The sequence below is a fragment of the Scatophagus argus genome, chromosome 10 (genome assembly GCF_020382885.2).
Source record: "Scatophagus argus isolate fScaArg1 chromosome 10, fScaArg1.pri, whole genome shotgun sequence".
Classification (NCBI taxonomy): Eukaryota; Metazoa; Chordata; class Actinopteri; family Scatophagidae; genus Scatophagus; species Scatophagus argus.
In genome coordinates, this window is record NC_058502.1 from 8,886,110 (window position 1) to 8,913,645 (window position 27,536).

Sequence of the window (27,536 nt, forward strand, 5' to 3'; positions counted from 1 at the left end):
CTCACACACACACACACACACTCTCTCTCTCTCGCATAGGACACACACTCATTCGAGCCCCCCCCAAAAAAAACAAAAGAGCGAGGATATGGTTGGTGGCGTTCGCAGCGTCAGTGCGGGGTTTTGACCTGGCCAGGCGGTATTAATCATGGCCGATAGTAGTAAGATACATTTTAGCTTATACAGCCACAACAACAACAACAACCTCTGCATTGCCTAACATTAGTTTCCTTCTCATAACTTACATCCTGTCTCCAACTCCCCACTTCCCATCTCATATCCTGGCACCCCTCCTCATTATAGAACAATTTTCTGCCCCCACATCAAATTCAAACACGCTCTGTGCTTCCATCTCTTGCTCTTCATACATGTCGGCTCATAATTCTAATGTTATCACAACCTGCACCCCTTGGTACAAGTTGCAGGCTTAGTGGTGAGGGCCTTGCAGAAGTTAATCCTGCAGCCACATCAGTGATTCATAAATAGCTGCTTTTATCCCTCCTCAGAAGTTTCTTTAAAAAAAACGAAAGAAAGAAAGAATGAGTGAAAACTTTTTGGAACTCAGCTGCAAGCTTTGCACTGCTGCTGCGAAGCCAGAGGAGTATCCGGCATGCAGATAGGCAGTGTCCAAGAGTCAGTCAGACAGATAGACACAGGGATAGATAGCTGGATAGACAGACATTAGACTGGGGCTTGGCTGCACTATCAGGTTTCCTCCCCCTCTGTCTGTCTGCCGGGACAGCCTGGCCTCGGAGGCCCTGACACCGAGGCACCGAGCAGCCAGCCACGACAGCTGCCACAGCAGCATCTAATACCAACACACTCCACGCTACGCCACAACTACAAAGAGAAATATCATTTCAAACATGGCATACTTTGATGCTCTTGTAATGATCTTTGTGTTTTGAGAGACAAAGCGGGAGGATGGAGAATTCGTATGGAGCCTTTCTTTTTGTTTTGTTTCTTTAGAACAAAGAGACCCCCCCCCCACCCCAACCTCCCCAACATGAGCAAGTTTAGGACAGTGGTGATGAGATGCAGCAGGATTAAATGAGAAAGTAAAAGAAACCCTGAGAGGTATCAGCATGCGAGTGTGTGTGCACGTTAGTAACCTCGTATCGGTGTGTCATTGTAACCTTATGAACTCAAGTGTTGGGCTGGGGGTCCCTAATTAGGAACGGCTGATGGACAGCCATACATTACGTGAGAGCGGGTGCCTGCAAGCGCGTATCCCTGCATGTATCAATCTGTGACTGTGCAGCGCGGTTGTCAGCGTGGTAAGGAGAGTGTCTCAGCCTGGAGAAAGTGCAGGTCTAGCCTTGGTCATGTTGACGGAGGGGCGGCACTTCAGAGGCTCCAGGACCCCATGGCACCAGTCTCTCCAGTCCCCCAGACAGACTGGGAGCATCTGGGCTCTGTCAGCGCCTCTGGCCCCCGCAGACTCCGATCTATATGACGGCAGTGAGGAGTGGATTGGATCAGGGAGAGGGAAAATATGAGCCAGATTCCTCAGCCTTGTGCAAAATGCATGCTTTGCTTTTGTGCGTGTCTGTGTGTGCGTGTGTGTGTGTGTGGTTGCATTAAGGACTGATAACAGGTCAGACTGATTAATTTTATATAATGTTTGATGGGGGTTATTGATTAGCGTCTAATGCTGGAAAAAGTCCTCTCTATAAATTGTCCAATTAAGCATTAATTAAAAGTGTCCAGCTAAAAACATGCAAAGCCTGTTCTGAGGAAAAAACATCAAGATAAGACTGACAGATATCATTCCAGAGTTTCCTTATGAAAGCAGATACAGCTCTCAAGCTCCACCACATGGAAACTGATACACACACACACACACACACACACAAGACTAATTAATCCATACACTAAATTAGGAATATAAATTGTGGTCCCAATTTAACAAGGTCAGTTTTAACTTCTCCCTTTACACTTTATTTAACTGTGCAGGAGAAGAAGAAAAAAAAAACGGAGCCCTATCAATGTGCTTCGCTTATTATGATTGACGATTGATGATTAAGTCCTCCAGCTGACACACACCACCAAAGCCGGTGAGTTGGAATTGGATGTGACACATACACAGTTCTGCGTGTTAGGTAATTCGTTGACGAGGGGCCAAATTCATTTATGGAACAGCGGTATTGGCAGGCATGGACACTCTCTGCAAAAACAACGATAATCACAGAGGTTTGGCGCGGCGTGACAAGGACTCTTCAGGGAAAGGCCCTTACACGCTGCTTTGTTGGCCGTTCCTCCCTAAGATGGAGGGAAACATCCGCCGCTGTTCTTAAGATGAGAGTCGCTCGGAGCGGGAGGAGAGAGGTTTATGTAAGGTGTGGATGATGTTTAAAGGGCTTGATTAGCACTTGTTGGGTCTGTTTTGATGGAGTCGCTTGCAGTTCATGACAATACATTGAAAGTGTAGATTTCTATAAATGTAAAAAAAAAAAAAGTTGTTACTTTTTTGGGGAAATTAATGAATGTTTTTTTTTCTCTTTTTTTGTGTGAAATTGATGAAATAAAGGCTCTGATAAATCCCCTGTAATGAAACATGAGGGGGACCCTGTCTCAAGCCATTTAATCTCTTTTCGCATTCTCCATTTTTTCTGCTAATGAGCCTTATTGACAATCAAACAGAAGCTGTCATCCCCCAGGATGCAACACTCCCAGCCCCTGCGTGTTTGTCATAGTGTCCTGGCAATCAGAGATGCCTGCAAGACCAGGCTGGCAGTTAGTGGTTCTCACAGCAGCGCTGCCTGAAAATGGCACACTTCCTGTAGAGTTGCAGCTGCCACCTCTGCTACTTCCATTACTTTCTATAGCATGCAGATGTTGTATCAACATTCCCTGCCAAGGGGACTGCAATAACTGTGAGATTCATGCCATGTTTCAGAGGCACGTCAATTTCTCAAGTGGCACAATTAAAGAGGGAAATACAGTACCAGGTTTTTCACAGGCGTTGAAATCGGAAAAGGGCTTTTTCACTTTTTTTTCCCCCCAAAGCGCGGCTGTTTCATAAGGGTTCAGAAATCCACCCGATTTTTACTGCCCTTTTCCTGAGTCGAGCTGTTCTGTGAGTCTTTGTGAGGCAGACCTGTCGTGACCCACAGCGGATATGGAAATGGGGCTAAGGTTTTATGGGCCAAACGGATTGGACACAGTCAAGCTCAGGGGGCATGAATATTGGATGTTATTTCTGGTCCCTTTTTATGTAATCCATTGCCAATACATTATTAATAGATGATATCATATCCAGAACTACTGGACAAAGCACTACAGAGGGGTGCTATGAAAGGAGCTCTATGTGGTGGAGACTGGTGCAGAAAATACAGTTCAAGTGATATTATTTTATCGCCGTAGCCTAACACTGCCTGACCAGGCAATTTTTACAGTGTAATTTTTGGACTAAGTGAAGTTCATAGAAGGAAAATATAGTGAATACTGTATTTCTACCAGCGGTAAATCCTGCATTTGTGGGTTTGAAATGCACTGAAACATTGATGAAGTATCAAATGACACCCAAATACAAGTTTAATGGATTTTGAAGCACTGGGATACTTTGCTCATCCTCCTTGACTGCAGTGAGTGAAGTGGAAATCTTTGCGAGGATCTAGAGTTTTCCTTGCAAAGCTGACTCCCAGTGTATAGTAGCAGGGGAGCAGCGTCTTATCAGATGTACCGATTCACAGAAAGAAGACTGTGCTAATGTGGGACTGTTTTTTTTTTTTTTTTAAACGGGGTCAGGTTCCCTGTTTTGAATCAAATGTGTAGAATTATTCAAAAAAAAAAAAAAAAGGTCAGGCTGACTCTTTTGATTCATTGTCATGTCAAAGTTCGGATCTCTACTTGTGCAGGTTTTACGAGTCACAGCAGCGGTATCCCACTCATGTATAAACTTCACGAGAGTTGCAGTCGCATTTTTTTTTTTCTCCCTTTACAAAACACATCAGTCAGCGGTTACACAAATCCTGTCTGTCCAAGAGCAAATCCTTAAAAAGTACTTCTCAGCACTGCCCATCGAGCAGAGAAGATAAACGGTCGTCCACCCTTGAGTTTTATGGCCTGTCTTGATACTGTACATATAACGGCACAATGGTATAATCACATCAGCATCCGTTAAAAGTGATCGTATAAGCCCCCTCAATAAGAGTTACATAGGAAGTGGATGCGTAAGGTAATATTCTCTTTTTAAGGTCAGTTTGAATTGTTTTTTCTCATGGGAAACGGCAGATTGATAAAGAGCAAACAAAACCTCTTTTCTGAATGCGTGTCCTCCATGGCCTCAATGAAGGTTTCATTCCTTTATATCATCCAGCCCAATTCCCAGCATGCACGGCCATTGTGGCTCTTTCAACTGGAGCTCTCCATTGACTGGCTCATTGTCCGGCTGCTCTTTTGTGTGCGCTATCACCGGAGCACAATCTTTCACCTGAACAGCACAGGAGCGCAGACTGGATTTGCTCGCGTAAAACCTACTGAGTCACCCATGTGGATGCCAGGCTGCACGATTAACCCGGCACTAATTAAGAAATACTGAGCACTTATGTCAGCTTTTAAAAATCTTTCGGCGGTGCTTGTGTATTTGTTTTATTGTTCGTTTTGTTTGTTTGTTTGTCAGTCAGCCTGCGTCAGACGGGGATGTTCAATATTACCGTTCAGGCTTACATTATTGAGAGGAGATTTTTTTTTTCTTTTTCTTTTTTTTCTTTTTTTTTAAATATAACAATGCACGAGCAGATGTTTGAAGCGTGGCCCTCGGCAACACGAGGCTAGTTAAGATCGATATTGCTTTCAATATTTCTTTCCTTTGACAGATAACCAGTACTGAGGAAAGTCTTGATAAGAGTGGCAACATATGGATGTGGTGAGCCTCGTTCTCTTTTGATTGCGTGACCCTTTGACCTATGCCTGTGTTTGAGAGGGAGGCAGCCACATGGTATGGTGGGGGTCTGTCAGGCTCTGGTTATGGGGCATTATTGACCCAGGATTTATAAATATTTAATGCACACATTAAGATCATGGTGGAGGGTGGCCATTAGAGTTCTCCAATAAAGAGGCTCTCACGATGATTGAGTGGTGTGGCAGAGCTAGTAGCTGCTCGCTGGGTACAGAGAAACCTGCTGAGGCAATATACTGTACCTCCAGCCTGCCTGCCAGGCTTCAGGGGCTCTTAGAACTGGCAACAACTGAGCAAAGTTGTCATTTTTCTTTATTGTACTTTTACCCTCAGGATTGTTCTTTTTGTGTCTTTTTTTTTTTTTGTTCCACCTCTCAGTTTGTTATTATCTGTCCAAAGAGAGGCAGTTTCTTTGTTTTATTTATGGGAGGTAAAGACTAAATGAATATACAGTTTGACCAACATTTTGCCACTGAATAATAGAGACAGCAGTAAGCAAGGCTGATTGATCCAAACCTGCGTGTGTGTATCTGAAACAGATAATGCAATGTCAGGAGGCAGATGTGTGGCTATTGTTATCACACACACACGCGGGACTATCGAGGGAATGATTTGAAGCGCGAGGCGATTGCGGCTGAAAATTAAATCGCTCTTTTGAGTGTATCTGTCCTTTGCGCTATCAGCAGCTCTTGGACTATCTCCCGGTGGCGTGAGATCCGTGCATGCCGGTTGACATAATAAGCTGTGATATGCTGATTGCCACTCAGGTTGCTGTCGTTTAATTGTGCATTAAAGGAAGGGGTGGCCTCGGACAATGTTGCCTTGATGAGAAATTGACATTTTGTGACCTGATCTGCGCGACCACTCAGGATGCCAGATAAGATGCTCAGTTGTTTTTTAAGGAGAACCACTGTTCTTCCCTCAAACACTTCTATCCTTCTGTTTGACCCACTTGATGAGTATAGATTTCACAGTGGCCCCCCTTTCAGCCTCAAACTATAAGAGGTTCAAAACGATACCAGCCCTTATAGACAAAGGATAACCTTGCTCTTTCAATGTATCGATTCTTTATTAACTAGGTGGCTTAATGCAATGAAATGAGGGATTTGAATGAGCCCCATTTGGGGTGCTTTGAATAAAAAGCTTGCACTGTTTATGAATGATTAGAATGAACCTTTGAAGCACCACAGATGCAGGATATGCTGATACAAAGACCAGGAGGAATATGTCACAAAGTCAGAGTGCTTTGCTCAAAGAATATGAGTTGGGAGCAGAGTTTCCATCTTTTATGGATGTTACACTTTTTCCACAGGTTTCAAACAGTTATCTCCATGGCAAAGTCTAAACACTAAAACTTACAGACGAATCACAGGTTTGTCCGCAGAAGCGTCTACTGTCTTTTTCCTCTTGTCCTGATTGTCAGTTTGTCTGCCAGCCAAACTGTACTTAAAACTGAAGAAGTCCACAGTTGAGGAGCTATTGTGTTTTTACTGAAAATTTTAATAAAACATCACTTATTCATTTCTGTTTCCATTCCAAATGTTGACATTTTTAAATTTTTCTTCCCTGTAAACACATGTAAGCTATGTGGCAGAGTCATAAGTGGTGAGTAAAAATGACTTCTATACATTCTACAAAACAGAAAAAAATACAACCACAAATGGAGTGTTTTTTTTATCTCCAAGGTTGTCCCTCATGCACATTAGTCTCTATTGGATCTTAACAACTATCATATGGGTCACAAACAATTTATTTGACAATACAACCAACAAAGTTTTCTCCAAAATGGTCTGTATAGATAATTTAAAATCAATATAAAAATAAACAATGAAGTTTGACTTCCCCTTTAAAAAATGGACAGAGAGTCTTGACAGAGTAACACAAATTTTGAGGATACACATGAAATATATGCACATTGCATTTCATCAAATACAAAAAGAAAACAAATGAAGGCAACAGTTCTTGGCTGAATTATCTGTGCTGCATCACTATATTAAGGGCATGACGATTAATACATACATAATGAAAAGCAATATACAAAATTTCAGAGATAAATACATTATTTATAGTTGATATGTTACAAAATTTCCCTCAGTGAGCGCAAGTGTGTATTTGAACAGAAATATGACAATGAACTACTATACTCCTACATTCTCAATGGATTTTAATATTGTTTTTTAAATGTGTTTTTTTTTTGTTGTTGTTGTTGTTGTTGTCGTTGATCTAAAAGAACATGAAAAAGACAGATGTATAAATATTTAGCACAAGTTTGGCAATATCACAATAGTCTACAATTTTTAACCACATATAAAACACATAAGGGAGTTGGAGCTAGAAGGGGGGGAGACTGCTCCTCATCAACAAGAAACAGACTTCACAGTAGCCTAGGAATGCATTAATATACAGTGCTAGCAAAAAAGTTGAAAAACATGGCAAAACACACTTGCTTAAAAGGAAGCTCTAGACATGGAAGTACATCATATTCATCAACAGAGCAGTGTTTTGTACACGTCAGTGTGCTTGTTGAATCAAAGAGGATTTTTTTTATTTTTTATTTATTTTTTTTTTAATTTTTTTTACTTTTGAAGATGAGTTCTAGCTACAATAAATTACAAAATTTAAGTTAAAATGCAGGAATGAAACATGATACAACCTTACCCACCCAGCCCCACCCCTTTTACTCGTATTTGTTGTACTTTTATGATCAATTTTCTACATTATATATCTCATATATTTTCCAGTTGAAATTCAAACTGTCTTGGCCCCTGTGTATTTATTTCTCACACATAAAAATACAAAAAGTCACATTATAAAGACACACAACTGTTGTGAATCTATTAAAAGAGAGTTGAAACAGAAAAACAACTTCTGAAGTTCATTGGCAAATGTACTGTACATCAGTGTTTTTACTTTACAACCAGACGGTGAGTCCACAGAGTCCCTTCCAGTATTGAACATGTGGCTGATTGGACGTATCCACGGCTGAGGCGCAACCCGACAAGGTATACAAAATAAACCCTTCATCATCCTGTGTCGTCTTCAAGGGCGATAAAATGGTGGGAAAAAAAAAATAAACAAAAAAAAAAATCCCACAGAAATAAAATATTGTTCCTCGTGAAATCCTTTTTTTCTGCAGTTTTTTTGCGGAAGTCATTTAAAAGAAAAAAAAAACATTTCTTTCTTTTCTCTTTTTTTTTTTCTTCTTCTTCATCTTTAGAAACAGAACAAGCGGTTGACTATACATTACACCAGCGTTTTGCTGTGTGCTGAGAGGGTGTCCTGTGAAGTGGTAGTGTGTAGACTGGTGCTTGAGATGATGAAAGTGCATTTACATTGGAGGGACAACCAGGCCGGACATGGCTGGAATGAACAAAGACAGGAAGAAAAGGAATATTAGTTTACTGTGCTGAAGCAGATTTGGATATAAATTTGAAAATTTCTGAAAATCTTGAAATTTTGTACATGTGTGTGCGTGTGTGTGTGTGTGTGCGTGTGTGTGTATGCGTAAGTCCAGCCATCTGACATTGCACAAGTGCGTGAATGTATGCCTTAATGTCCCTGTTTGCGTATGTGCCTGTGAGTGTTTGCCGTGTCCGCCAGCCTGCTGCTGCACGTCCTCCTAACGGGGAGAGTTTGAAAACCTCCCTCCTGCTCTGACATTTCAGCCCCCAGCATGCCAGTCTTGCTATGTGTGATATTTCTGCTGGCGTTGGGGGTAATGGCAAACAGAGGCCCAGACTCCCAGGAGAGGAGGCCGTGGTGACGGTAGAGCAACAACACGGTCACTTCCCACAATGCCACAATGCTACAGTACTAGACACTCCTCAAGCTCCCCTCAGATTCCCTCTATTGCTCCCTTTCCTCCTTCCTGTCTTTTTCCTTTTGGCTCTCCAACACGGCACAGTGCATTAGTCCTACATTTCCACATTATCCGAGTCGCGCTCCTGCGTCATTATCTAAGAGAGATTAGGCAAGATCAAAGGTAGCTTCCGTTATTTTACCGAGACCATCTGCTTAGGATATCATTAGCAACTGTACCTCACCCTCAGAGTTTATATATTCAGTATTTTCACACGTTTTAACAATTAGGCGACTAGTGAAGTGCTGTGATGATATATCATTATATTGCTCTGAGTATATTTGTGGAGTCATGGTTGAAATGCTTTTAAGTTTGCCAGCGCAGATGATGGCAAGGCATTGCTCATTAATTTCTGCACAACATGTATTAATAAGTATGAACGTGTAGCAAGATGAACTTTAATTTCCCACTTCATTAAGCCCAATGTTATTAATCTTGGGGCACACACTTACGGCTAAGCTTGTTTTCAAAGCAATCATGTTGGTCATGACACATGCACAAAACCTAATAAACATAATTACTAAAACAATTCGGGGAAGGTCTTTTCCTGCGACATCAGAGGGGATCATTTGTATGAAAGTGCAACGAGGATGTATGTTTGTGTGTATGTTTGCATAGACGTGACATGGCAGTCCTACTTGCGTGTTGTGTGTGTGTGTGTAAAGATATGCTCTGTGTGAGTGTTTGAGTGTGAGCTGAAAGGTGTAAATTGGCCTGTCAAAATGCATATATTTGTAATGATTAATCCCTCACCAAACCGGACAGAGGCCTGAGCAGCGGTATCTGACCAGTAGTCCGTAGGGAAGGGATGAGGGGGTGAGGGGGGCTCACCTTGCAGTCCGTTGCCGTTGGCGCTGGTGCAGGAAGGGGGTGGGGAGGCCTGGGGTCGGACCACAGGGGCGAAGGCGCTCTTTTGTTTAACTGCGGAGACGATAGGGAGGGAAGAGGAGGGAGGGAGGTAGAGAGTGAGAACGTGCTGTGAGTAGTGCTGGAGAGGGAGAGGGCAGTTAAGGTAAGGCTAGGATAGTATTACTGCCAGGGGGGATACACGATCAGCACTCACAGGCCCCTACCGTCAACATCTTGTCCGGTTGAACAAATACAGGTGGCATATGGTGAAATACACATAAAAATGAGTATTTCTCTTACTCTGGTGTGTGTTCTCTGAAGTACTAAAGCTAAACAAGCTCCCGTGAATGAATAGTAATATATTATCACCATCAATAATGTTATAACCCTGTCAGAAGTGATTCATGGAAGTGAAAACGAACGTGGGAGCTGGAATTAAATCAGCAGCAGCTTAGTGCTACTACAGTGTGCGATAGTGGCAAGCTACTCACTTCCATATGGGGAGTTGGCAGAGGATCCGTTGAGGAACCCAGGGGAGCTTGGCACTCCCAGGTTCATACCGGCATTGCCGTAACCATTCATGCTGTTGCTGACGGTGTTGTAGCTCGACTGCTGCGGGGTGCTGCTGGAGATGTAGCCCCGGGGGGACACGCTGCTGGTGTTCCGGCTGTAGCCCACTGAATAACATGGGTGGGAGACGGAAAGGGAAAATCATTCATTTCTTTTTCTTTCTGTACACCGTTTACCGGAGAAAGCATCATTTTTACATCAGCACATTCTCCAGATGCCGGTTTAATAAGAAAATAATTAGACCCTTTAACTTCCTACACTGTATTTGAGGATGGGGGCAGTAAGTGCAGTGTTCAAAAACATAATTTCTATCAGTTTTCACACTCTAATGAGTGGAAAAAAGAGTGGATTTTAACTATTTTTCATCTTCCTACAAACCCCCTGGAATCCCCTCAAGAAGACCCCCACCACCCCACCCCACCCAAGCGGGTCCCTGGACCCCACTTTTGAGAACCACAGACTTATGAAGCCATATCCTAAATCACATACCTTGGTCATTCCCTTGTGACTCAGACACATTGACTGCTAGCTGGCTGCTGAAGGAGTTGACTCCCATCATGCCGTGGGAGGCTGTGTTAGCGAGAGAGGGGATCTGGTTGTGGTTGCGGGGAACGCTGTACAGGGCCTCTGCGATGTCAGCTGCCCTCTTCAGAATGATCTCCTGAGAAGCCAGAGGTTTTGTTATTTATGTTTTTTTTTCTTTTTTTTTTTATAGCTGTGCTTTTGCTTTGATGCACGGTTCTTGGCTATATGGTTAACACATGTAGCCTACGTTGTTCCAGATATAGTGGTGAAAATACCCTTTGGTGATTCTATCAGTAAATTTTCAATGGTTTCTTATTTAGCGGAGGTTTAAGCACGCTGAAGCGGCTGCGTGGATACGGACCTGATTGTTGTGGGGCATTCCATACAGGGCTTCAACGAGATCAGCCGCCCTCTTCAGTAACACCTCCTGACGAGGAAGACAGGGAGAGTAAATGTTAAGACCCAAACGGATTATGTTCGAGACCCCAGCGGTCCGCACAACAACAAACAATATCCAAAACAACATTACACAGCAAGATCGTGGAGAGCTTTAGAAATGTTTACATATTCAACGGCTAAATAAACGCCACCCTGATTTAAGAGGCACCAGTGCTGCATTTATACAACGCTACCACTTTGCTCCTTCCAACCATGCAGAGCAGTGAATAATGTTCCCTATCTTAATTAAACTGGCATAGTCCTTTAAAAACAACACCTCACCCCTGATTCTGGGCTTCACGTTTGCTCTGGAGTTCAGTGCCGAGTACCCTCTCTTCAGAACAATAAAGTGAATTAGCTCTGGGTTAATCTAGTTCTGTTGTAATGACATTAAGGAATTTTTCAATTAACCTCTTTGACTGGCTGTTGCAAAGGACTTCACAAATGACTTCCCATCCAGCAAGAGCTGGGTGCTTGTGCCTTGGGGACACGGATGCTCAGGATGTGGTCTTATCCATGTCTGCATGCTTGCCCTCGCTTGACAATGCGGATTAGCTGTGTTGCTTTGGCTCTTAACACTGAAAATGAGTTGGCCCCGGATCCTGTTCCCCCCACTCAGTTTCGGGCTTTCAGCAAGGTGGGGTTTGGCCCGTTTGTGTGTCTTTATCTGCTCTTTGAATTCAGCACTTACAATTAAATCCCTCTCAAGCAACCAGACTGCTCTCTTTGTTTTCTATAATACAGAAGGCAATATGCTCTATGAAAACCCTCTTCTCCTTTTAGAGTGCATTTAATCTGACAAAGGCAAGTTGCAGACGTGGCTGTTGTGTGTGTTTTTTTAAAATGCTCGCTTGTTGTCACCTGCTGTAGAGCAGAGATTTGTCGACTGTGCTGTTAGAACCCCGGTTAAAAGCAATGCAAATCTGTCACCAGAAACATCTCAGATGGCGCTTGTTTTCTTCCCACATTCGCTGTGTTTTCTTTTGCGGGCCTTGGTAATTTGTCTGAAGTGTTCCATCACTTGGCAATAGCAGTGTGGGATTAAGACGGCAGCTGCCGTAAATGAATGTAAACACAGCCTTCGCGCCTTCAAACAGCGGCCTCCAAGACTTGGCCTGCATTTCCAAGGCACAGCGTATGTAGTGTGTACGGAGTGTGTGTATGGGCCCTTTCATCCTGAGGAGCATATCTACCACAGTCCTTGATTTATCAAGATGAATCACTGTAGAAGCCACTTCCAGCGTATGCCATGCTCTCTTATAGAAACATATCGCTTAATCCACCCCAAGTTACCGGATGGGTGGCTCTTAGAATGGGCATTTACCTCTGAAATTGGTGTGTATGCTCAACGTTGCATGCATCTAGTTTGCATACAAATAAAGAATTATGGTTGTCGTGAGGCAGGTAGACTAAATGAGAGGACCAGCTGTCTTGATGTGTTCTCATCAGGCAGAACAGATTTCTCTCTCTCTCTTGCTGAGTGAGATAAAGTGGTTTTCTTTCTTTTTGTCTGCAGTTAATAATTACCAATAATCTATTCTATCATATTTCAAGATCTCCTACATGGCTCTCAATTTTAAACAACAATTAAAGCAATTAAGACTGTCGCGTTCACAAGCCATGTTTCATTCTCTGTAAAACGTCCTCTCCCTCCTTGTCCATATGGTACTTTGCAGCAGTGACATAAGGACAGCTTGGAAAAAGGAGGAGAGAAAACGATATTGCCTCTCATCCTTAATCTGTCGTTTACCGCGTGGTGTCTTAACTAACCAGGCTGACTCGCAAGGCTATGCTTAAGTGGCAACCTCGTCATATCCGAGGATGATGAGAAGTGCTGCACCCAATCAAGGAAGAAGTTTGTTTTCTTCTGACGAGGCGCTTTCATGCGTATCGGCTCACGCTGTGAATACGATTAACACGGAATAGTGTTCTGAGGGCATTTCCATGTAAATCTCAATACTACTCCAGCATAAGTGTAATTGGCTTTCTTGTCATGGAGACATATCAGAACACACCATGTTAAATTGAAACAATTAAAGGCCTCAAATGATTTCTGTTGTTCTGTGACAAATGCGTGACAGATTTCTGCTATTGTTTGCCTTGCTTTGCATAAAGGTCCCGTGTTCGGCACCTGTTTAAACGGGCCTGCTCAGATGACAGATCACCCAAGATTTAGAATCTGTTTTCCGTCACAGCGGAGATAAAATTTAGAAGAAGCCGTAACAAATGACGTGTTATAAAAAATATCTAACAATAAGGAGATGTGTTCTAAATCAGCCCGAATGTGATTCTTCAAGCAGTAGATTAACACGGATGTTGTATTTATATTATCACAGTTAATAAAAGAGGGCCTAGGTTATGTAGCTTGGAGTGCTAATGCCATTATAAAACTGTAAGGCAATTACTCTGTTAGCTCTAGCCTGAGGTAATGAATGCATTTAGAAGCATAGGGCCATTAGATGAAGGTACTTCAAAGAGCACAGGAAGAGAGATTCATTTAAATACATGGGTAATTGCTTGACATGAACACATTTGTAATATTTTCTCCTTGTGGATTACACAAAGAATTGGAAAAGAATGGGCTTATGCTCATTTTGGGAAGAAAGAAAAAGAATCCAAAGCAATCAGCTTAATAATAAAACAATATTGAGTTTCCACTTTTAATTTCATAATGAATCTAATTTGTTACAGAAGAGAGAAATTGAGTGTGATATAATGTGATATCCAGTCTATTTGTCCATTACTGCCAGAGGGCACAAAATGGTATTATAAATTGTCTTTTTTATATTATGAATAGAAAATTGTTTTATAACAAGATCTTAAAAAGGAGGGTGAATTCCAAAGTCTCCCTTCACTTAACGCGATGCCCGCAAACCAATCTCCTTTCTCATCACTTGACTGCTCACACTTATTACTTTCATATTCACCCTGGACTTTGCATTGAATTTTTATATCTCCACTCCTCCCACAGGGTCAGACTGTCATCTACGATGTTGTCTTAGAATTACGAGGTAAACTTCAATCAGAGGCGCTTCCCCCCTTTTTTCTCTGTGTAGCAACAATATTAGCGTGCATCCCTTGCTATCCATGAGCACTCCCATATTGGCTTTCTGTCTCCTTACAATTACCACGTGTCTTACTGGTCCCAGGGAGAAGGCTGGTGGAAATCAATATAGCGCAGTAATATTATCAACTGGAGGGTGAAGTCATGGGGTGGGGGGGGTGGGGCGGGGGGTAGAGGCGGTGAGTGGGCTTGGTGTCGATTTGCCTTTCTGCTAATGCACACCGCGCGTCCTCCAGCTTTATCTCCTTTTTATAGAGTCTCCCTACCTCACCTGCACCCTGTAATAGCTGTTCTCTATATGCTGTTTCTGTTCTCATTCCAAATGTACATGCCAGCCTCAGCCCGCCGCGAGCTGTTTTATTGGGAATGTGCTCTTGACCCCGAGAGCTGACCCTCAGATGGCAAGCTTAACAATGACGAATCACTTGGTGGGATCATTTACATGCCCCCTGAACCCCATATTTGGGTCCATTAGAGAGCAAATCAAATATTTATGTTGTTTATTGGAAGTGCAGGGTTTCATCTCACTCTGTGATTGTTTCATGCAAAGGCTGGGAGACCGTACTATATTAAGTATACGCGCAGCCAGGAAACTAATCTTGGGTTCAGTGTCAAAATCTGTCTCACAACCAACAATGTTTTGTATTCAAGGAAAAAAGTGGGGCTTCTCTGTAATAAAACTGTGTTTAACATGGTTGCTCTCTTTGTTCAAAAAGATGTGCATTTCACAAAGACACTGTGACTTACTAAAATTGAAACAGTGAAGTTAGATTGACCAGTGAAGTCTGCGGCAATAGAAGGGACCATGTGGATATTAAAGGTAAGTGTGCTTTACCTTTTGGTCTGCGTTTACAGTTGAAATTAGAGTAACATTTCATGTCTGGGTGTTGTTTCCTGTCTCCACAGGGACTGAGTCTAATTGAAACACTTCATATACTGAACCAGGGACTAGCTGTGATGTTCCATTTCTCTGCATTGCCTTGGTCAAACATCTATGGCTACCACACAGTCTGTTCTTTATTAAATTGTCCGTTGGACGTTAATGATATTGCTGTGTTGCATGCTGGGATTTAATAGATAAGGTCTTTAAAGGTTTTACAGTATTATTAAAACTCTGAGGTGGCCAACACTTTACTACATGGCAAGGGGTTTTGAATGTACTAATCAGTCATATTATTACATTTGACACATCTGGAACACCAGTCACCAAAATTGTTACTGGCAGGGTAGCAATTAGTGGAAACACACATAGATTTTATCAATAGGAAATGGAAAGACTAAAAGAATCAAAGAGAATGAAAAGAGTCAAAGAATCAAAGAGTTTATGCAGGGGAGGTACACATGGAAAAAAAACCCCCAAAAACTTGTGAACCTTAGTTTTCACGCTCAGGCCTTTCAATATGGCAGCCGATTCATGTGTCACACCAGTGTGTCTGAAACTGACGTGGCTTTCAACTCCTTCACCCAGGTTCAAAAGAAAACAATAAGAAAGCCAAAGCATAATAACATGCAGTCTTTGTCTATTAGCTGCAGTAAGACTAGGGGGTTTACGGCACAGGGTTCTGTAAACAAAAGATTAAACCAAATCGAGCTGCAGAAAATGAAAGGAAAACATGAGTGGGGTAATGAGGGTGCAGTCGTCGTTTCTGACCAGATTACCATCTCCACAGACTACTGGAGAGGAAAACGCCTGATTGAGCTATTTTACCACACAGAGAGTTTACGCCTCTCTCCACACACAAAACCAATACCATTACCTCGCTGGTTAGTGGGTAAACCACATATGTGAAGCAAAGCTGTCACGGTTTGGGGTCACGGTGCTCAGCGCTGATGGTAATGTTGTTTTGTTTATTTGTCACATTCAGAGTATGAAGGCATTAGAACCCAGACTGCTCTGTCTCATTGCCTATCTGTGTTTTTCCGCGATGCACAGACACCATACTGACCTTTGGTAACCTCTCAGGATCGCCGGGGTGTCTGGGGATGACCTTCTGCAGCCTCTGGAAACCATAGTCGATGGTTGGCTCATTCAGGGCTGAAAGAAAAGAAACGAGAGATGACAATTAGAACCGTTCTGCATCTAATTTTGCCAGAGATGGAAATAAACTAATTGAGAAATCTGTTGGAATTTACAGTACAAAAGTCATTTCAGAATGCCTAATTTCAAAGAAACCTCAGGGGTGAGACAATGTTTTATGAAACATCACTGGCTCCAGAGGGCGAGCGATGGAAAATGACACGGATTCCTCTGACACTTGTGTCACCAAGTGTTATTCCATTAACAGCCGTGATGACCTACATCAGTCTGAGAATCCATCAGAGAGACCCTCCCCCTTTTTATCTGCTTGAGAATATTGACTACAGCAAACTACATAGCGGCAGTCTTTTAATCTAACACAGCTTTAATAATCTGTGAAAGGCTGTCCACACATTGATCTAGTGTAAGTTGCTGTCATTTCACCCTTCCGCACCAACTGTACTGCAACACTGAGCCCGTGAAATACGGCAGCAGATCCCACGGAGCCATTAATCTCTCCCACCCCTCAAATAGTAATCTGGGGCATGAGGCATATTGGGCGATGAATCAGAGGCACAAAGTAAATGAATCATAACCCAGACTTTGGTGAGAGCAGGGCGTTTTATGTCTGACAGTCCTAATGGGTAATTGAAGGCTTCCTTACAGCTCTGCCTGATTCTAAACAATCATGTGTACACTCATAGGCAGGACAAGGCGAGGCAGGCAGGCAGGGAGGGCAGAGGAGAGAAGGAGGGGAGGAGGGGAGGAAAGGAGGAGAGCGGTGTAAAGGGGGAAGGAACGACTTAATAGAGAACATCACTTCTCAATGTAGATATCATTTTCAGGAGAGTAACTCCGCCGAGCAAGACGCTTCATAAATCAATGGCTTTCTATGGAGACTAATAAGAGCTGCCTGCCTCTATTCATTGTTCAGCCTGTAATTTGGCCCATCACTCATTACTCAGCATGTAATTTCAGCATTAACACCGCACAGCTCGCTGAACCTGCTGAACACCAGAGAATGTGAAAGCAAGCGAACGCACCCCCACCACACACACTCACACACACACACACACACACACACACACATATGCAGACAGGCAGGCAGGGCCACTGAAGCACAAGCCAGGGAGTCATGACAGGAAAACGAGCATTTTGGTTTCTCGCTCTTTCTTTTGTTCCCTTTCATCTGAACACACATGCAAGCATGCCTGCACACACACACACAGCTATGTAGTCCCTCACACATACGTACAGTAGTCATGTACTAACACATGCGCCACTTCAGCCAAAACCTGAATACAGTAATTGCCAGCTCAACCGTGATCAAATGGAGCAATTACGTGTTCAAGCATGGACAATGCAAGGTGCTAATCGATAGCAAGGATCCAGCTTTCACATACTGTGGTATTCAGGCCTACTGGCCAGGGACACCTGAATAAACCCCCGTACCACAACAACATACACTGCTGAAAATCTGATTTGACATGTCATCATGTGTCTCGAAACGACAAAGGTCCGCTTCGGAATGTGGGGGAACGCCATCTTCTCCTTAATAAAGGATTGATCTAACGTATTGATCGTACATGACAAGGCTGTAGCAAGGAATTTGCCCCCTTTCTTTTGTTATTTCCACCCCCTTTCTTATCTATGCACTCTGGCAGTCCCGTACATGCGTACACACACCAGCAAGCGTGTGTGTGTGTGTGTGTGTGTGAGTGCACGTGCCCGGCTGAGAGAGTGTATGTGCACGGCAGCCCTGCCAGACCCCGCTGCTCAGTGTGATGTAAATTGTGTATGTGTAAAAAGCACTCCATAATCAGGCCATCCATCATCAGAGGCTGTCAGTGGGCTCTCTCAGGGTGATACATCACGCTCTCCTGTCCTCTGCCTCAGCTGGGGCCTACACAACCCGCCAGGCATGCTGGGAACACAGCCGGAGAGACGTACAGTACAGGACGAGACCTAGGTTGGGAGAGGTGTTCTGTTTGATGTGTCTTTCCAATGATAATGATGCCCTACTGTAAATGCAGACCTAAGAATTATGATGAATGTGGTTTGGAGGGTAGAGTATCCTGTACCCTTAAAGAACAATTTAAACTTAATTTTATCCGTGCGTTTTTTGTTCTTTTTTACAGTTTATATTCAGTATTAAATGTGCACATATGGAGGAATTTAAATGCGTCAAACAAGACAAAAATAGACCTCAACTCAGTCTCAGTTTAACACATGGATCAGTGTTCTGCAGTCGCAGTTCAAGCATCAGGCATGATCTCCGCATGTCGACGTGTCGCCATCTCATCTATCATGGAGATGATCTTTGTAACAACCCCAGCGTAATGAAATTGGTGACACAGACCGCCATCTGCTATTGATTTCATGCAAATGCTTTTGACAGCTGATGGAGACTTGCATTAGTGCTAAACGGTGCTGTCAGTTGATGAGTTGACAGTTTTGTAGTCATAGCATGTACACTGGTGCAGACAGACACAGACAATGTCAATAATCCTGTAAGAGCTGCTGATGATGTATACTGAGCACTTATATTGAATCTGGAGAATAAATGCGTTGTGTGTGTATTCATGGCACTGCCCTGCACATTTTTTCTCCCAAGCAAAGATTTTCTTTCACCTGCTGAGCTTTTACAAGAATCAGTGGGCCTACTCTTCTTACTTTTTCTCGCACCACACACAGTGACAGCAGCCCCATCTCTCCCCCCCTCCCCATTTCTTTTCTCCCACTTTTTCACTTTGTCTTTTTTAATCCCTGGCACATCATTATTTCCCAACATCACACTCTGTCGTAAACTTTACTCTCTTCTAAAGATATAACAGACAAATCTGGCTCTAAGATGTCCTTGTATGACTTCTTGCATGCCAAAATTATTTTGGCCTTCCTCATCCTTCTAACACAATATGGAGAAAGGGGGTGGGTGGTTGAGGGTGTGGAAGGAGCGTACCCCCACCCCTCCACCCCCCCACCCCTCTTACCCCTCCTGTAAGGATTCTCTGTCGCTGCAAGGAAACATGAAACCCTCCACACACATCCCATAAATCCTGCACTGGGTGGGGAGTCTAGCCGAGGGGAGGAGGGACTGAGAAAGGTAGGGGGAACTGGGTTGTGGGGGTGTATGATACGGGGGTGTGTGTGTGTGTGTGTGTGTGTGTTGGGGGGGGTCGCTGGCACGTTCCAGTCACGCCCGCTTCCCGGCTCGCGGCCAATCAATACCACTTTCCTGTTTTAGAGGCGGGTAATTATGAGGTGGAGAGATTGTGTGACCTCTCACCCCTGCTGCATTACTCGCCTGATATTAAGATAAATTGCCTGATTTTGGGTAAACATATGCTGCAATTCAAACTGTCAGCACTGGTTTGCTCAGGGATAATTTGTATTGATCTCCTGGCTTCTTCCCCATTTTGCTTACTGACCTCATGGATAATTAGAGAAAAAGAGACACGGGGAGGTAAGGCAGGGCTTGCATTTGAATACTTTGCAGGAGAGATGAAGAGCACATGGAGGGGACGGGGGGGACATTATGAACCAATAGAATTTTCATTTTCTCTCATTTTCTGTTACGATTTAGACAAGTTGCCTGTTTTGTTCAATTACAGCAGTTATATCTTCTTCCCTGCCTGTGGTACATATACAGAGATATAATTGGTCATAGATTTGTTTCCATGGTTAGATTTCAGAGATGATTTGAATTTATCTAAAGGAATGAGACAACAAAGTGACAGCAAATATCAAATTTAACAGCCTGTAACTAAAGTAATCAGAGCCTTACTTGAGTAAGAAGAACATGGTAACTGATTTATCGACAGAGAAAGAGACTTGCTCCTTCTTCACGGAGGTTTGGGAGAAATTTTGTGTGAATATTTCAGTCATTTTCTCACTCTGGAGAGTGAATGATCATGTTTCAGAATATGAAGAAATGGAATGCATGACTCTCTGTGCAGCTGTGACCATATCATTTCCAATTTTGAATATCGCGCATGCGTACAAGTGTTCGTGGCAGTGCTTCAGTGGAATTCCTCTGCCTGGAATGTGCACTTCCCAATCTTATTTTGATCTGCCGCCTTAATCTGCTCGTCCTTTCATGTTACAAACACATTTTCTCTGAGAGCTCCTTTAGCCGTCTCAGCTAGCCACTTCACTTAAAATGTAGAGTGGATGGCGTGTACATGGCATCTGAGTGTGGTCTGCTGCTCCTTCTCCATGTTCTCTAGAAATAGGACACGAGTAACCGCTCTACAGGAGCAGTGTAACATGGCCGACGTTGGCAGCCAGAAGTGCTTACATGGCAATACACCACTGTGTGCCCTCGGTCTATATGGAAGTGGATTGAACACATGTATTGACGTACAGTATCGGGGTATAAACATGGGGAAATGTTTGAGTAAAGCAGTAAATTTAAGGGAAATTGTTCCTTGTTAAGTCTATGAGCCTGAATGGAGGCTTGCACAGAGTACTAGCATTCCTGCCAGCCATTACAGCTTATTACGATAACTCTATCTTTCCAGGAGATAAAAACCTAGCCTTGTTGCCATTTGCCAGCTATTACTTTCGCTAATTATACTTAACTGCTTCGAGCTTATCTCCACTCCTCCTACACCATTGAGCAGTTATTTTTTTCTTTCCCCTTAACACAAATTAGAGGTGGAGTGGGAGTTGGAAAGGGGGAGACAGATAAACAGCACAGGCAGAAGTTCATTCAAGTGTTATTGCATTTGTGACTTGTCAAACGGTCTAACTGAAGCCTTCTAGGCACCTGCAGTCTGTTAGATGGATGCACTTCAGAACAACAGCATCAACACACATAATGACCTCATCTCACCGATGTTCGGCAGAGTCTACTTGGGAGGTAGCGAGAGAGAGAGTGACTATCTTCTGAGCGTTGATGAAAAGAGTTCAGATTGAATACTGTGTATACCAAGAAGGTAAGATCAGATTCAGAGGTCATGCTGCTGCTCCACAGTATAGATATGTTCCAGTGTTGAAAGAACAGAGAACACACATGCAGATGTAGAGACCATCCTTAACAAAAAACAAACCAAGCCAAATTGGAATTGTCACAGCAAACCCACGCAAAGCAAACCTCATCTGTTTTAACACTGACCATATCATCTCCATCCACTGCAGCCAGTTATCACTGAGTGATTCCATCTCCAGCAGTCTCAAGATGAACAGGAAATTAAAATTTCAAAGATCTGCAGTTAGGATAAATCAATGGAGACAGATCAATGTTCATTGAAATTTCATGAACTTTGAGCCAATACAGATGAAAAAAACCAAGACAGTTACAGTCTCCAGCAGATATTGCTCCTGCAACAGATAAAATGTAATTAACACAGTTAAAAGGGAGCAATGTTACAGATTGCCCATCCATAATTTCAGACTCCCTTCATATCGGCTGTATTATTAGAAATGGCCAAAGACACCTGTTCAATCCTCTTAGATGACATCTAAAGTATGTGTGCCACTTCTCTAAGGACGTCGGCGGACTTTCACACATTACCGGCCTACAGAAATCAAATGGGTTCCCTTCACAGCTGATTGCAAGCGCAAATTAATATTGTAAAATGAAGATCAATACATGGACGGGGCACAGATCGATGACGGCTAAATTACGGCCGCGTTTTCCCCCTCATTCAAGATGAGTTGTGTTTTCCTCTCAAAGTCAATACCGTGCTGCCTCCCTCATTCATTTCTCAATAAACTTGCCGATGAATTTCAATCAAAATGCGGCAGTGGAAGGAGGAGGAGGAGGAGGCGGTGGGGGAGTTCTTTTAAAGCCCGTCGGGTGTGGATCATACTGAAAATGGGGCAAAAAGAGGAGGTAGAGAGAGGAGGAGGAGGAGGAGGAGGGGAAAGATCCTCGTCTATCAAGAGCCCCCCTCCCTGCCTCCTCCGTCTATCTTTCCTGTGGCAGAGGACTGATGCTGTGACTTAGTGAGGACAATCCATTTTAAGAGCCATTACAAAACAGACCTCTAACGATACTGTGGGACAAAAAGTGGGTCCAATTAAAATTAAATCAATGAATACCATCCTTACTGAGAGAAAAAACACACATCCCTACTTTCATTTTTCTCTTGAAAGATACCCACAATACATTTCACAGAGAGATGTAATGGGGGGAAAATACATGCTCAACTGCAAGTACTTATTTCAATCAATTTCCCGGAGCTGGATTTCACAGGTCACTTGCTGATAACACGCTGTGGAATAATGCCACAGTGTGCTTCTCAAAGCCTACCTGACAAGCTGCCTGACAGTGGGGGAGTGCGAGCACGTGTCACGTCAGCCCTCTAATTGGACACAAGGACCTTCCTCCGTGGAACCTTGTCGCGCACCGCACAAGCTCACAAGGCCTTCAAACCAGGCCCATCTAACTTGGCAATGTGTCTGCTCCACTCCTGTGGAGCTGGTGCTAAATACCAGAGTTGTAATGAGACAGGCAGGTATGGGGATATGGCTAGTGGATAACATGCTTTGACACATGCTAAAACTGTTGTGCCAACTGGTTACAACCCACTTGACTGTGGCGATGACATTTCTAAATGCCTATTTCATCCTTACATGCAGCACTTCATGCTGTAGAGTGATTTTTTGTTTTTTTTAAATCAGCAGATAAATTTGAAATTGTCTCAAATCTGAAATGCGGCATGTAGCAGATTTAGGGGGTTTAAATATACAGTTCTTATGTGAAGTATTTGGTGTGTCCTCCTCTAAAGTCAGTCTGTTTACATACCGCCTTGAATGTCTTTGATTATAGCATATCTTTACTGTAGGCCACACCCCGTCACTGACCAGTAGCCATCGCAGTGCCAAACCCAACCCTGCAGGACAGGAAATGAAAATGAAGCTCTCCATCTGATCAGCTTCTCAGTCTGGGACTTCAAAGTGACGGCAGGGCGGAGAGGAGTGTAAGGATAGGCCCAATTCACAAGCTGAACAGCACAGGGCCCTATCTGATGTGGTCCGATAAAGACGTCTGTGTTTGTTTATCTCATTTTTTTGTGAGAGGAGGGTCCAAGACTGCATAACATTTTGTTCCTCTTTCTAAGAGCGGAAGAGGAAGTGAGTTAAATTTTGGATTTGAGACCCGGGTATCACTATTTATATCTCTGATTTGCTGCAGCCAGATTAGTTTGAGTCTACATCTACTGTACATGCGTGTAAAGACACAGATATTAAGAACATTCATAAAGAAAAAATGTAGTTGAAACTTAAGTAAAAAGAGACATTTCTTCTCCGTGAACATCTTCTCTTTCCATCCCCTACAAGGCTGACATTTCTTGATCTCCACCAGTATTGAGTGAAGCACACATGACCCCTTTGTCCTTATGTTGATGAATGACTGCCTCATACCCATTTTGTCAGATTTTGGTGCAGTGAAGTCGATAGCGTCACCTTGACGAGGAAAGTTTGTGATCCATCAGCCCTCAAGGCTGTCTGGCCTCAACTAAAGCCTGGCAAGAGCGGCTCACTGTGTGGGGCATCTACTCCATCCAAAATCCTTCACCCAGTGTGTTGCGATCTTGTGAGGTCGAACGAATGGCTCTTATTACTGCCGCTTTACAGTGAAGGGGAAAAAAAAAAGAAGGAAAAAACACTTGACTTGTACTAATAGCTGAGAAGCCATGCTGGTCACCAAAGGTCTGAAGACGAAGCACCCTGTCAGTGCCCAGCTTGGGAAATTAGCAAATAATGTTCCCTTCCCCCTGACAAATGTGTGACAGCTCGCCTTCGCCAATCATTCTGTCCTAACGTTATGATGCATGTCCTGGATCCCCACTGGAGGATACAGGCGAAGTTTACTGACCCTCAATTTACCCATGACAAATGGGGTCCCGGTAAATGTGCGTTTTCTGGGGCGCGGAAGGGGTTCATTTTAAGCAATCCTGGTTATGTGGATGTCACTGATTAGGATAAATAGTGGCTGAGTGTGTTAGGACTGCTTGCAGAACCATATTACCAAGGGCCTGCATCGTTGCCCCTGGAGGGGAGCTTGCGTGGAAACTTGGCCAAGATAGAAAACCAAAAGCTCTGATGCAATTAGGAGCTTAAATTGGATAAATTGGACGGTCAAAGTTTTTATTTATGATGTACTCTTTCATACAGTGCTGTAAGTGTGCAGTAAAAAGGTTAAGATTCTGCAAATGAGGTTGAAAATTGAGGCTTTTGTTGAATAAATATCTGATCAAACCAGCATGTGCTGTTTGCAGTGCTTAATAAGTGGAAAGTATAATAAAGTATTGACCTCAGGTACGACCAGGACTTTCTCCTTTTGATTTTCTACAACCTTGCTGACAGTTGGACCAATGGATAACCAATACATGGATTGGATAGAGGACAAGCTAGCAAGCTCTAAGGGACAACATTTTGTTAGAAGGTAAAAGGTATGGACTGTAAAATGATAAATATAGCCAAGATGTCACTCCTTTAAAAATGTGCCAATTAAAGTACAGATATAAGTTCCTTGAAACGGGTCTGCTGAAGTTTTATATAGTACATCTGTTTGTCTCATTAGTGTTTTAACCATTCAATAGTCAATGCCAACAGGATTATTTGACATACACTACAGGGTGCTCTCTTTCTGAGAATGGATTGTGAGTTTTGGAGCCGTTCCAGGGTACTAACCCGAGTGAGGACGTGTCCCTCTGCTGTTCGAATTGGCTGCAGTCTCCTCTGTGTTGACTCTTGGTAATTTGTGATAATTTCTTAAATTGAGCAAGTTAAATCTCCACAATTAGGGTGGTGGTGCAAGAAGAGTCAACATGAAGGGGGAAAAAAAATGTCTAAAAAGGCACTCCTCTCAAGCCGTGCTCTCAAGTCACGCTTGGAGCCATATGCTTTGATAACTAGACCTTTGATATGCGCATGCTGTTCTTCAATGCAACACCGGAAGATTTTGTGCCTTTTAGCACTTTGTCACTACATGTGCCTTCTCAGTCCACGTAATTTGCCACTGTAACTCCAGGTCATTCCAAACCAATCTGCTCATGTAGTGCCATTTATTTTCAAGTGCCGTAACACAGAAAGGAAAATCTATGGTTTGAAATGAGCTGTTCCACTCTTAAATACACGATCTGCTCGCTTGCACTCAGTGCATCAGCTCATTCACTTTTTAATGTCTGACAGAAGTAGCTAACATCCTTTCACCTGGCAATTACTGTACATATGGAGTCAGTGATACTTCATTCTGGCGTTATGCATTCTGCTCTCTTAAAGTGGTTCATTCTCTCAAGCGTCAACCCTTGTACAATCAGGGTGAGCCACGCAGGGAATAGCAGAGCAGAGGAGCTGGACTTGTCTATTGGTGACTTTCTCTTTTAATTCAGCGCGCTAATCAATTGCACCACCGTTGCCTCCAGGGGTAATTGTATCTTTATACTAACTGGAAGTGAGTAGGAACCCAGGGAAGACAGAGAGGAAGAATGGGGGGGGGGGAATCAACAAAGATAGAGAGAGAAGGGGACACGTTTCCCCAGTAAAACCTGATGGTAATCATCCCAATCCGCTTAGCCTCTGTGACTAATGGGGTCTGTTCTTAAGGGACCTGGCACTTTCACCAGGGTGCTATAGAAGCCATTAATGTCTTAACTTATACACCTTCTCAGGGCTGTGCAGTAACACATGTACACACAGACACACACTGGCGCACATGCATTTTTCTTGCTGGCTCTCACACTCTCGTACAGACACACATGCACTTACACAGCCACACTACACTCCTGTTTCATTATCCTGGTGCCTTGTTGGCCTCTGCTCCGCTCCTGCTAGGGAGGTTAAATGCAGGAGAGCTGGGCCAGACTGCATGGTTGGAGGAGAAGGGGACGGATGGCTGGGGGTGGTAGTCGTGGTGGTTTGGGGAGCAAAAGGGGGTGGGGGGGCGACTTGATGAGAAACAGCTGCCCCAGGATGGAGGGGTCTGGATGGGGGTTTCGGAGGGGAGGTGGGGTAGGGGGGTCCAGGCCCCACTTTGCAATTCTGCTGTGCTCAAGGCCAGGGCTGTGCAGGAGGCCTGGGGGTGCTGGGGGAAGTGAGAGTGCCTTGACGCGCCCCCGTTTCAGCCTGCCCATCAGAGTTAGAACAGACAGAGGCTTCCAGGTCAGACAGGCTCTGACCCCAACAACCTCTGTCTCCTCACCAATGATGACAGATAAGACCACCACTTCCTTCTGTTAGCCAAGATAATCAGATCCCTTACTTATAGTGTGACACACACACCCTCTCTCTCTCACACATTCACATCTCTCTCTTTCTCTCTCTTGTCTCTTTGCACACTACAAATTCATATTGACCACAAATGAGAATAACTTCAGGCGTACTCATGCACTTAATCTGGATATTGCACTTCTAATCTAATATTCCACATTTTCCCTTACAAAATCAGCAAATTAGCAGAAAGCATTATCTGTCTCGCAACAGTGCAGATAAAGAGAACTGGCAGAATGAGTTATCCTGACAGCTTGAGTTTAACAGAGCTTGGCAGCGCCCTTGGATGATGGCAGGTCAGAGGGAGATCGAGTTGCACTTGTAGGTGCCCCTCCACAAAAAAAAATCTTTTTGCTAGCAGTGCAGATCTCACACATTTTAACATTCAGCAAGCGGGGCACTGGTTAGTTCATTATTAGTGCCTGGACTTGAGGCTGAGGGCTCCATCCAGACAGAGGGAGGAGAGGGAGGGAGTGGGTAGGCACAAGAGAAGCCTGGAGAAAGAGAGGGGGGTGAAAAGGGGAAGGCTTTGACTCACCAGTATAGACAAATCTTCCAGGGGCGCCTTTGCAGAACTGCTTGGACTTGTAGGACAGCGTGACTTCCACAACACCAGGGATGTGCCGAGGTGGAGTCTGGACGCGGATGGCGTGAGGGGTTATCAGCTGGATTACGGAAGAGAAGAGAAAGAAGAGAAGGACAATGAGCCCTCTGCAACAACAAACTAGAGCATCTGTACAGTTAACACCACTGGCTACTAAGTTTGTTTTGAAAAAAACTTTTCAGAACAAAACCTGTAACAAAGTTCATACCTCACTCCATACGAGCATGGTGCCAAACACGACTTGTAGGCCATCGAAGAAGTTGTCTCCTATGATGATGACAGTGGCTCCTCCCGTGGTCCACCCCTCACTGGGGCTGATAGCCTTGATGCACGGGGTGGCTGCTTATCCAAGACAAAGAGAGGAGCAAATTCAGCACTTAAGCTTGAACACTCTGGCCCATGTCTTTTTCTACAAAGACACATTACTGCATCACCTCTACGCTCAGCCCCCCCATGTCTCTCTCACAATGACATATCATGGAAATT

At 43.6% G+C, this 27,536-nt stretch overlaps 1 protein-coding gene across 6 annotated transcripts in view; it reads right to left on the bottom strand.

Annotated features, from left to right (window-relative positions):
• Positions 1–6,371: 6,371 nt before the first annotated feature.
• ebf3b (EBF transcription factor 3b) overlaps positions 6,372–27,536 on the bottom strand; it is a 68,174-nt gene continuing 47,009 nt past the window's right edge. For 2 of the 6 annotated variants that reach the window (XM_046401285.1, XM_046401284.1), the window contains exons 9-16: positions 27,259–27,392; positions 26,985–27,111; positions 16,155–16,243; positions 11,068–11,133; positions 10,671–10,842; positions 10,103–10,288; positions 9,594–9,683; positions 6,372–8,263 (exon numbers count right to left, since the gene is read on the bottom strand). In XM_046401285.1, coding sequence (XP_046257241.1) covers positions 8,232–8,263; positions 9,594–9,683; positions 10,103–10,288; positions 10,671–10,842; positions 11,068–11,133; positions 16,155–16,243; positions 26,985–27,111; positions 27,259–27,392 — 896 coding nt within the window. In that variant the 3' untranslated portion in view covers positions 6,372–8,231. Of the gene's footprint in view, positions 8,264–9,515; positions 9,684–10,102; positions 10,289–10,670; positions 10,843–11,067; positions 11,134–16,154; positions 16,244–26,984; positions 27,112–27,258; positions 27,393–27,536 lie in introns of all 6 variants that reach the window. The other 4 variants (XM_046401282.1, XM_046401281.1, XM_046401286.1 and 1 more) reach the window with 3 other exon arrangements.